The following is a 12,528-nucleotide window of genomic DNA, read 5'->3' on the forward strand; positions in this document are numbered from 1 at the left end:
GTTTTTCCACCAAGTACTAAGTTATGTTTTGCAGAGGGGTCAAATACTTATTTCCCTCATTAAAATGCAAATCAATTTATAACATTTTTGACATGCGTTTTTCTGGATTGTTTTGTTGTTATTCTGTCTCTCACTGTTCAAATAAACCTACCATTAAAATTATAGACTGGTCATTTCTTTGTCAGTGGGAAAACATACAAAATCAGCAGGGGATCAAATACTTTTTTCCCTCACTGTACGGTCATTACATTTACATTTTTGTCATTTAGCAGACGTTCTTATCCAGAGCGACTTACAGTTAGTGAGTGCATACATTTTTCATACAGGGACAATTTACAGTTCAAATGTACAGAGGTTCCCATGGCCAGAGTCTATGTTAACCCCTCCAACCCTAACCTTAACACATTCCCTAACCTCAACTCTAAACCTAACCTCTGTACAGCACATCAAAATGCAAACTGAACGTCAAGGTTGACTGAAAAGGATGCTCCTTACTAGTAATTTCACCACTCCTATCACCAACTGTCACGTCTCTGTTGAACACACGTTACTTTCATAAGGAGTGATTGTATTGAATGAATGTTGATCAGTAGTGTTCCAGTATTCTCATTGCAGTACTTAGAATTTACAACAGGGTGGCGCAGTCACAACATTTGACTTCCATACCGCTACTGTATCCTTTTCACCACAAGAGGGAAGTGTCTCACTATCACAGCAAATCTAATACCACAGAACAATGAGGCAGATATTAAACTGGATGTATAAATGTGAAGCATCCGGTTGGCGTTTCCACTCAACACCAAGTATGGTGATGAGAGGAAGGAAGCCCAGTGGCCGGCAGTGGGAGAAGATCGAGCGAGATGGACTTTGGCCGACATTCTGCTAATTTTCTTATCGATGAAACATTTGATCTCCATACAGGTTTCAGTTTCAAAACTAAAATCTGTAACAAACAGAGTGGACTGCATTTTGTAGACTTTACCCTTTGCCAAAGTTTCAAAAATAATGGCGTTGTTCAGAGTGCACACGCGCACCTCACAGAGTAGGCGTTCCCTAACTGAAATATGCAAATAATTGCTAGAAGGCGCCAATAAGATCTCACTAGCTCGTGCTTGGCTCTGCCCACCTCCTTGCTTGTTCTGCCCACTATGATTAATTTGCTCCCATTGGAAACGACAAACTCTGGTCAATCTTGGGTTAGTTATAAAACTCATTGCTAATCCTGTAGTGAAGGTGGACCATTGGATTGAGTCAAAGGCAAAGTAAAAATAGATTTGCTTTTATGAATGGACTTACATTTCAAGACCTTATCCAGGAGAGTGCAGGGCTTTCAGCACTGATTGGTGCTAACCATTACATAAAATAACAAATTCTCCCAGTTTTATAAGAATGTCTTGTAATTAACATGACAGAATTTATTCCATTGTTAAATCTTATGGTATGAATAATGTTAATCACTCTTAGGTTTTAGGATTAAGAGGCTTTAACAATAAAACTTTAACAATATACTCTCTTTGTGCTCCTCAGTGGCGCAGTGGTCTAAGGCATTGCATCGCAGTGCTAACTGTGCCACTAGAGATCCTGGTTCGAATCCAGGCTCTGTCGCAGCCGGCCGCGACCGGGAGACTCATGGGCGGCACACAATTGGTCCAGGGTAGGGGAGGGAATGGCCGGCAGGGATGTTGATAGAGCATGGTGTTTGCAACGCCAGGGTTGTGGGTTCGTTTCCCACGGGGGGCCAGTATAAAAAAAAAAAAATGTATTCACTAACTGTAAGTCGCTCTGGATAAGAGCGTCTGCTAAATGACTAAAATGTAAATATACTGTATTTGTCCTGTCTGTGTGAAATTATGTAATTATTATTTTCTCATCTAATAGCAAATGAGCACAAAGAGAGAAAGCCCTATGATATGTTATGATGGATAAATAGGCATCATTCATCCACCCTTCCAACGTGATAATGGGGCTCACTGTTCCTAAGAAGTTTGAGCAGAGGCTTGAACCATTTGTTCGATTGGAAAAAAAGGCATTGTTGTGTGATGAAAAGTAGTCATTTCTAGGTGAGAAAATAGCTTTCCTTGTTCATCCACTTTTCAATTAGTCTCACTCATGCCGCAGATGCAGCTCTTTAATAAAATGGGGTTTAATTGTGTTGAAATGTGGGATCTGACACAAAGGAGAACTAGAGCCAATTAATTGTTATGTTTGGGGCCTCCGGTGGACATGCATACCAAACAAGGCTATTGGTCCAGTCAGTGGCCTAATTCCCTTTGTCCACAGGAAAATAGTGTTCATAAAAAGGCAGATCACACATCAAGGCGCTGTGTCTACCATTAAGCACTGGAATGTACTCAATATAAGGAATAGTTACTTTAGCACTATCTTTATTAATTTGGATTCATTGCTGTTGTAGGCTTTTACAGATTATAGACAGTGTAATGTCTCTGGCTATTTCCCTGAAGAGTTGTAGCTATCTCTCCTAAAGAATTCAATTTAATTTTGACAATCCGGTAACATTGAGTCAGTCCACAGCGGAAATGACAGTGGAAATGTATCTGGTCTTCAAAGAGAGTGTAGACTAGATGCTGAAGATGCCTTTCAAGCAAAACATGGCAGAGGCCATGTAAGGTGAGCAAGATGTTTTGTGAGATCTATTGTTCCTGTTTCATCTAATTAGAGACAAAGCTTTATAGCAGATTTCTCACGTCAATCACCCCACACACTGTGTGTGGGTGTGTGTGTGTGTGTGTGAGGGATGTAGTTAGTCTGTTTAGTGAATTTCCGGAGTGATAATTGGCAGTGCAAAGACACAGCCATGCTCCTACTGTGTTATGACTGCGGGGAACCTGGAAGGCCTCCGCCAACACACACACACACCTCAGTTTTGTTATTTTCATGCCTAAGGATGTACAATTTACAGCACTATATTTGTCTGGCAGGATTATGCTGTAAATAAGATACAACTTTAGGCAATTCCAAAGGAGATGTAACAAAATGACTGCCTGCTCTAATGAATGCAAAGCTGCAAAGTTAACGACAGGGTGTCAGGTGCAATGACAAGTGATACTGGGCTCTCACTTTTAATTAAATCTAAATGGGCCTGCAGTCAACTGAGTAATTACACCCAGGGAACTGAATTATCTGGTCGAAAGTTTGTCACAACAACTAAGTCTGGAAAGACAACTATAATGGAACTCGGAACTGGCTTCTCACACAGCGAAAAAAAATAAAAGTACAGAGACCTGCATTCAAAAAACAGTGATAAAAAAATACAAAAATAGGATGAACTACAGTACATGAAAAAAGTTAACATACTCTAGGACCCAAAGTAACCCATCCATATACACGCAAACACAACTCCAGTCGTTTGTTAATGACAATATAGCCTAGCAGACTACCTGCAGATGATTCAGTGCTGGCTGACTTGCTGTGCTGATGGGGTTTCTGCAGGTGCAATGCAGTTAAATGTGAAATAACAAAAGCCAATTTCCCCTAGTGACCGTTCATATGAGGATGATTTATCAGTTATCATAGAGTAATAATGATTAGGCCTATATCACCTCTTACTGCTGAGCGCACCAGGCAGGCAGGCAGAGAGGCAGGCAGGGAGGGGGGCAAGGAGCCAGGGCTATTTCCAATGATGGACTCTTTGGCTCCTCTCCTGCTGGGCTATCTGTACAGGCAGCCAGCCACACAGGCAGCAAGGCAAGAAGGCAGGTATGCAGGCAGGAAAACAGGCAGGCAGGCAGCTGCCTCAGGGAGGGTAAATGCACGGAGGATAGTGGGAGTGAGACACATGGTGATTATGATCTCTGGGATCAGAGGGCAGTGTACTGTTTCTGTGTTGTATGAATCTTTCAAAACCAAACTTTAGGTATATAAATTAGCAACAGTTGTTAATGGGGATGATGTCCCCTTTAGTTTTATGGAGATGCAGCTCTCTTTGGTACAGTGAGCCTAATAGGGAAACAATGATTCATCAAAGTGAACAGAAAGGAACAGACTTAATTAAACGCAGTTCAAAGAATAACACCATTTGTTCCCTCTTTTCTGAATCACTTTTCTTCTTCATTTCTGCCTAGTTTTGCAATTACAAGCTTGTGAATTCTTTAAAAAAACTGTTTTAACACTGCATTGGTTTAACACTGTTTTAAAGCTGGAATTCGTACTTGGTGAAACTACACGACCGTTTGCGATATTACAACAACAAAGAAGTTACTTCAAACAACGAACACAGTTTTTTCTCCCGCTGATATCATTGCTCATCATTGCATGCGCGATAGAACACAGAGTATGTACTGGAGTATATTTTTTTACCACGATGCTGAATGCTCCTCTCCTCCGTTTCATCAACACAACATAAATAATGACAACTGCACTGGGGGGCGAACAGTGGCGCTGTTTCACCTTATGCGGATTTGAGCTTTAACACTGAGTTGGTTTAACAGTTCTCTAACGCTGTTCTGTTGGGGATCCCCTCTCTCTGCAGGCTTGACATTCACAACTCTTTGGGGAAGTGCTGAGTGCAGGAACTATTCCTGGCTGTAACAATGTAGCATCCATCTTCACAGGCAGGTACTGTATTATTTATTCCTGTAACCCTGGCCCCAATTTTTTTAACTTCATAACCTTCCCAATGCACCTCTGAACAGAAGCATAAAAAGCCTTTACATATACCCCGGTGCAGACTTTGTGCTCGCAATTTTGCGAGAACTGCTTATCTTGCAATATTCAATATCCATAGCGGAAAATAGTAATTGATTCTGGAATGGAAGTCCTTTCTCCTAGGAAGCTTACCATGTCAGGGGCTAAGTCACATTATATCTTCATTATAGCTTGTAGGATATTCGCTGAAGAATAGAATAGGACAACACTCGGACGAGCTGGAGTTTAGCTTTTCTTTGTTTTATAACGGCTGTATGACATAAAACTCTCCTTTCTCAAGAGCCCCAGAACCTTAAGTGTGAATTCCAAATTGTCCATTCCAAATGGCACCCTAATCCCTACACAGTGCACTACTTTTGACCAGGGTCAATAGGGAAGAGGGTTGCATTTGGGACACAGCCTAAGCCATAGGGATATTCTAACAAGATGATTCAATGAGTTTCCTGTTCCCATTCTTCTTCCATTTGTCTGACCACATCCAGCGCTGCATCCCAAATGGCACCCTATTTCCTGTACATACTGTAGTGCACTACTTTTGACTAGAGCTCTTGGGTGCTGTTTGGGACATACCCATGATTTAGCATATTGTCTAACAAGGGAGATAATCCACACAACTCAGACCACAGTACCATGGGTTTCCAAGTCAAGTCATTCATTAATCCATGTACTGTATCCTCTTTGACTGGAATTACAGTAGCTACAACTCAAAGAGAGTGAGGTAGCTACATTATTCAAAAGTAATTCAATGCATTTTCAATACATTGCACCTTTCATCGTTGATGTCTTTAGGTGAATACAGTCGCATGCCACATTCATCCATGGATAATGATAGCATTTATTTTTATTTTATGCCATTTTGTAGACAGTAGGATAAGAGATGGAAAAGTCACCAGCTTTGAGTTTACCATTGTTCAAGCTTCACAGAGCAGTTGAAATGAAATTAATTCATGTTGATGCCTTCAGGGCCATATCAAAGTATGGCTTATTGTCGCAATATAAAATTATGTTCTCTGCACACCAAGGCCAGGAGGAAAGCTGGGATACAATTGTAAGAGAACATGATGGGTGCCTTTTGAACTGTCATTTGATTTCTAATAATAAAAAAACATTGAATGGGAAGTGCGGCTAGTTGCTGGTTTCAAGACTGACTTCCTGATTATTGCCTTTCAAGCTCCTTGTGCTTGTATATAGCTGTCTAGGCCAAGCCATGGCATTTAGAAAAGTTTTTCCATCTCCTTGAGAGGTGTCAGTGGACCTGCTGAAGTCACGACCAGATCCCAAGTGGCACCCTATTCCCCCATATTGCCCTGGTCAAAAGTAACCTAGTGCACTAAATAAGAAATAGGGTGCCATTTGGGACACACATTATGTAAACGTTTTCCTCTCTGACGGTTGGTCCCCTGATCAATAGGATTTGATATGTTGTCAGTGAGGACGGCAGTTGGATAGATGTCGTTATTGTCTTTACCTCAATCAGACAGATCACTCAAGCTACTTCACTCAAACACACACTGAGTCACTGGCTTTGAAGTTGGACTTGATTAGAGAATTGAAGGAAAAATCTGTTTGGAGAAAGGTTAGCAATTGTCCCATACTTTGATTAGAAAGACAAATGGAAATAAATACTTTCAACTTGCAATCAAATGGCCAAAATCCCAGACTATTTTGTGAATTGGTAAGTAAGTGCTCTTTGCCAGCCCGTACATCAGGTGGTGTATGATCTTGAGATTGGCTGTATTGTCTTGCATCCCAACCAAGAATAATGCACAATTAGAGTAAAACAATTTCCCAGAGGCACCATGTTTTTTTGGAAAGTCTGCTGGCTCAGCTCTGCAGGAACGTTTCTGGGGTTGTTAGAATTGCATTAAACCCACATGGCGATGCCTGGCGCTACTCAAACATTCAGAACTGCCCTGCAGCACCCTCAGGCATAGCATCGCTCTACTCTAGCTTGATGAAAATAGAAAAGAGAAAATCCTCCATAAGCTTCTTTTTTATATTTTTTTTTGGGGGGTAGATCAGCTTAATATTGCAGATAGAATGTAACTTCCATCAATGTAATTGTCTGCATCCCTTCCAATCCCCCATGTTTTATATATATATATATATATATATATATATATATATATACATACATACATATATACATACATATACATATATACATACACACATATACACACATACATACATATACATACATACATACATACATACATACATATACATTCATACACCAACATATCCTTAAAAAAATATATATATTCCCCTTTATTACTTTCCAACCCCACCACCCATAAGCTTCTTTGCTAAATCACATTAACACATATTATTGAAGTGCCCCTATATCGTGGTTTCCTGAACCCAGATGTTGTGTTAAATAATCATATTTTTCGACTGGGTATACAAGTACATGTAAACTCTTAATAGGGAAAAAAGTTTGGCTGATTTAGTCCATGACTATGCAAATGTATCAAATGTGTAGCTTGATACATACCCACACCTAATCGAATGGCATTTTCATGTCATAAAACAACAGACATGCTTTATCTTCAACATAAACTTGACCACATTTTGTCACCGATACAGAATTTTAGGATGTTAATACTTTAATCATATATCATGGCATTCCTGTTGATATGCCCTCTCTGAACTACATGGAAGCCTTTCTACCTAGCTGGGCCAGTGTCTAAGGAACAAACCCCCTTGTGATTCAGCTATTTTCAGTTTCCCTTTGAAACTTCCCTGTTGTTACCTTGTTGACACAAAAAGTCCTTCCTCTCTGGAATGAGTGTTTCATTGCTAATTAGACACTGTTTTCATTAGGCAAAACGAGGTCGTTCTCTTTAATCATATGGTAATATATTAGTTGCAGAGACTTGCATAAGAAGAAGGGGAATTTACATTTTTGACTGATTTGTTTTCAGTATTGTCACTTGGAGAAAACAAACATCCAGTTTGGCATTATGAAAGATGCCTTGATTTAATTTTACAAGCTCAGATTACTATTGGACGTCAATGTAGAAAAAATAGAAAACAGATATTACATTCAGCAATGCTATACATTATTTTCACACAAGTCCACTCAACATCATCATAATTGAAATTTAAACAAGGTACTATCTTTTGAGTACAAACATATAAAAAATGAATTTAAAAGGGTTATTATATGTTAGGATTGTTAATTTCTCTAGCTTTTATGTCTTTGACAAATTGGTATCCCTGTATATAGCCTATTCCGAAACCTCAACAATCTGATATTGGTTTAACTATTGTACTATAATTGTAAGCTTGAAGTTAGTCACATTTAATGAATGTTAACTGCTTATTAAAGTGCTTCTTTATAACCAAACTAGGGCAGTAATATATGGGAAAGAAAACACAGGGAGGGAGTATATACACATAAGAACAGCAGCATCCATTTTATGGAGCTGCTTGATGTATACAATTCCTGTTGGGAGAAAGGTCCATTGTCAAGTATTGTGTCCCATGTTTATCTGGATGTGTTCTAGTGCTATATATTCCACATTTGGTGGAATATTACCAGTAACAGTGAGAGGAACACTGTGATTGGTCATATTACTGGGTTAAATGTTGCCTTTTTTCTTTTTTGGGGGGCCCATCTACACACATGGCACTTTTTTAATTACATTTTTTACAGTAGTTACATAGCAAGAATAAAGTAATTTGATATACATTACATCTAGATAGATACTACTTACACATTATACATTGTGTTTTCAGTCATAACTATTAAAGAACATGAGCTTTTAAACCCACCCCTCTGCTACTCTCAGTCCATCCCACCTATCTCAGTAAACCGCCCTCTTATGATTTCCATGTGCAATATATTTTTCAACTGTGCTGTGATGTTTCACATACATTCTGAACCTGTCTAATCGCATAGTATCTACAGATTGTAAGTTAAAGATAAATATTTTTAATTAAAGTATTATTATATTGTTGATTGATTGACTATGGTTTTCCAAATCTCCCAACAGTGCTATTTTTATGGTTCATTTTAGATGAAATGGTGTGATTTTTCAGCCATTCCTGAACCTGTGACCAGAAACAAACAACACTACATGACCGAAAGTATGTGGGCACCTGCTGGTCGAACATCTCATTCCAAAACCATGGGCATTAATATGGAGTTGGTCCCCCTTTTGCTGCTATAACAGCCTCCGCTCTTCTGGGAAGGCTTTCCACTAGATGTTGAAACATTGCTGCGGGGACTTGCTTCCATTCATCCACAAGAGCATTTGTGAGGTCAGGCACGGATGTTGTGCGATTAGGGCTGGCTTGCAGTCGGAGTTCCAATTCATCCAAAAGGTGTTCGATGGGGTTGAGGTAAGGGCTCTGTGCAGGCCAGTCAAGTTCTTCCACACCGATCTCGACAAACCATTTCTGTATAGACCTCGCTTTGTTGACCGGGGCATTGTCATGCTGAAACAGGAAAGGGCCTTCCCTAAACTGTTGCCACAATGTTGGAAGAACAGAATCATCTAGAATGTCATTGTATGCTGTAGCGTTAAGATTTCCCTTCACTGGAACTAAGGGCCTAGTGTGAACCATGAAAAACAGCCCCAGACCATTATTCCTTCTCCACCAAACTTTACAGTTGGTACTATGCGTTGGTGCAGCTAGCGTTCTCCTGGCATCCGCCAAACCCAGATTCATCCGTCGGACTACCAGATGGTGAAGCGTGATTCATCACTCAAGAGAACGGGTTTCCACTGCTCCAGAGTCCGATGGCGGCAAGCTTTACACCACTCTAGCCGACGCTTGGCATTGCGCATGGTGATCTTAGGCTTGTGTGAGGCTGTTCGGCCATGGAAACCCATTTCATGAAGCTCCCGACGAACAGTTATTGTGCTAACGTTGCTTTGAGAGGCAGTTTGGAACTCAGTAGTGAGTGTTGCAACCGAGGAAAGACGATTTTTACACACTTCACGCTTTAGCACTCGCCAGTCCCGTTCTGTGTGGCCTACCACTTCGTGGCTGAGCCGTTGTTGCTCCTAGACGTTTCCACTTCACAATAACAGTACTTAAACATTGGCAGTAGAAGGCCTTAGTGAAGAGCTCAGTGACTTTCATCGTGGCACCGTCATAGGATGCCACCTTTCCAACAAGTCAGTTTGTTACATTTCTGCCCTGCTAGAGCTGCCCCAGTCAACTGTGTCTATGTTCACATGGCTGTGTGCTCGATTTTATAAACCTGTCAGCAACGGGTGTGGCTGAAATAGCCGAATCCACTAATTTGAAAGGGTGTCCACATACTTTTGTATATACAGTGAGGGAAAAAAGTATTTGATCCCCTGCTGATTTTGTACGTTTGCCCACTGACAAAGAAAGGATCAGTCTATAATTTTAATGGTAGGTTTTTTGAACAGTGAGAGACAGAATAACAACAAAATAATCCAGAAAAACGCATGTCAAAAATTGTATTATTATAAATTGATTTGCATTTTAATGAGGGAAATAAGTATTTGACCCCCTCTCAATCAGAAAGATTTCTGGCTCCCAGGTGTCTTTTATACAGGTAACGATCTGAGATTAGGAGCACACTCTTAAAGGGAGTGCTCCTAATCTCTGCTTGTTACCTGCATAAAAGACACCTATCCACGGAAGCAATCAATCAATCAGATTCCAAACTCTCCACCATGGCCAAGACCAAAGAGCTCTCCAAGGATGTCAGGGACAAGATTGTAAACCTACACAAGGCTGGAATGGGCTACAAGACCATCGCCAAGCAGCTTGGTGAGAAGGTGACAACAGTTGGTGCGATCATTCGCAAATAGAAGAAACACAAAAGAACTGTCAATCTCCCTCAGCCTGGGGCTCCATGCAAGATCTCACCTCGTGGAGTTGCAATGATCATGAGAACGGTGAGGAATCAGCCCAGAACTACACGGGAGGATCTTGTTAATGATCTCAAGGCAGCTGGGACCATAGTCACCAAGAAAAGAATTGATAACACACTACGCCGTGAAGGACTGAAATCCTGCAGTGCCCGCAAGGTCCCCCTGCTCAAGAAAGCACATATATAGGCCGTCTGAAGTTTGCCAATGAACATCTGAATGATTCAGAGGAGAACTGGGTAAAAGTGTTGTGGTCAGATGAGACCAAAATCGAGCTCTTTGGCATCAACTCAACTCGCCGTGTTTGGAGCAGGAGGAATGCTGCCTATGACCCCAAGAACACCATCCCCACCGTCAAACATGGAGGTGGAAACATTATGCTTTGGGGGTGTTTTTCTGCTAAGGGGACAGGACAACTTCACCGCATCAAAGGGACGATGGACGGGGCCATGTACCGTCAAATCTTGGGTGAGAACCTCCTTCCCTCAGCCAGGGCATTGAAAATGGGTCGTGGATGGGTATTCCAGCATGACAATGACCCAAAACAAATGGCCAAGGCAATAAAGGAGTGGCTCAAGAAGAAGCACATTAAGGTCTTGGAGTGGCCTAGCCAGTCTCCAGACCTTAATCCCATAGGAAATCTGTGGAGGGAGCTGAAGGTTTGAGTTGCCAAACGTCAGCCTCGAAACCTTAATGACTTCGAGAAGATCTGCAAAGAGGAGTGGAACAAAATCCCTCCTGAGATGTGTGCAAACCTGGTGGCCAACTACAAGAAACGTCTGACCTCTGTGATTGCCAACAAGGGTTTTGCCACCAAGTACTAAGTAATGTTTTGCAGAGGGGTCAAATACTTATTTCCCTCATTAAAATGCAAATCAATTTATAACATTTTTGACATGCGTTTTTCTGGATTTTTTTGTTGTTATTCTGTCTCTCACTGTTCAAATAAACCTACCATTAAAATTATAGACTGACCATGTCTTTGTCAGTGGGAAAACGTACAAAATCAACAGGGGACCAAATACTTTTTTCCCTCACTGTATAGTGTATAAAGGGGCAATACAAAAATAAGTGATCTAGTGATTCTGTCGCTTCGTAGCAAAATCTGCAGAGCTGAGATGGTTATATGCCCCATATAAATGTTGCCTTGATATTAGATGACCATCATAGGCATTTCCAATTCCATAGAAAATATCTGGCATCTTGAGTAGAATCGGGAAAAGTCCTGTTTCAAATTAAGTATTCTTCTTTCTATTCTTCCTCGTCCAAAATCTCTAGTTGAACCTGCTCGCTTGGAGAGGCACCGCTAGACGTGTCGACAGAATCACCACACTCAGCCTCGTTGGTGTGGTAAGTGCCCTTATGCTTGATAATGTAGCGCAGGACCAGCAACGCCAGACAGAGCAGCGCCAGGAGCAGCGCAAAAATGACTCCTGTGAAGGGAGAGAGCCGGGTAGAAATTAGACTGACAGAGAGGAGAATGGTCTCTGAAAATATAGAATACTCTTTTAAAGAATAATATGTTTTTTTCATACAGTAAGACACGTTATCATAGGAGCAATCGTGAACTAGAACATCAAAGCAACATTCTATTTTTGTGTTTTAGTTAATTTATTCAAGGTAGGTGGGTCGGCAGGTAGCCTAGCATTTAAGATGGTTGGGCCAGTAACCGAAAGGTCGCTGGTTCGAATCCCTCAGCCGACTAGGTGAAAAATCTGTCGATGTGTAAATTGCTCTGGATAAGAGCACCTGCTAATTGACTTCAAATGTAAGTAAAGTTCATGACATTTCTTTAATAGAGTAAAAGAAAAGATGTCAGAACATCGTTTGCCTTCTCATGGAATTAGTTCCATTCTTAGACTATAGAGAGGACAGTAATCCTTCCACATCCAGATACCCATCTGTAAAGCTTAGGGGTTAGGCCGGGTTCATGTAAAGCACCTCGTGACAACTGCTCATGTAAAAACGGCTTTATAAATACATTGTGATTGATATAGTTCTC

The 12,528-nt window shown here is 40.8% G+C and overlaps 1 protein-coding gene across 2 annotated transcripts in view; it reads right to left on the reverse strand.

Moving 5' to 3' along the window:
• LOC311112407 (uncharacterized protein) overlaps positions 1 to 12,528 on the reverse strand; it is a 28,681-nt gene that overhangs the window by 3,269 nt on the left and 12,884 nt on the right. The window contains exon 5 of one of the 2 annotated variants that reach the window (XM_084155517.1): positions 11,561 to 11,959. The exons of the other annotated variant lie outside the window; for it this stretch is intronic. Coding sequence (XP_084011643.1) covers positions 11,778 to 11,959 — 182 coding nt within the window. The 3' untranslated portion in view covers positions 11,561 to 11,777. Of the gene's footprint in view, positions 1 to 11,560; positions 11,960 to 12,528 lie in introns of those variants that run through there. 2 annotated transcript variants of the gene reach the window in all.

The sequence above is a fragment of the Coregonus lavaretus genome (assembly GCF_964263955.1).
Source record: "Coregonus lavaretus genome assembly, chromosome: 38".
Taxonomy (NCBI): Eukaryota; Metazoa; Chordata; class Actinopteri; order Salmoniformes; family Salmonidae; genus Coregonus; species Coregonus lavaretus.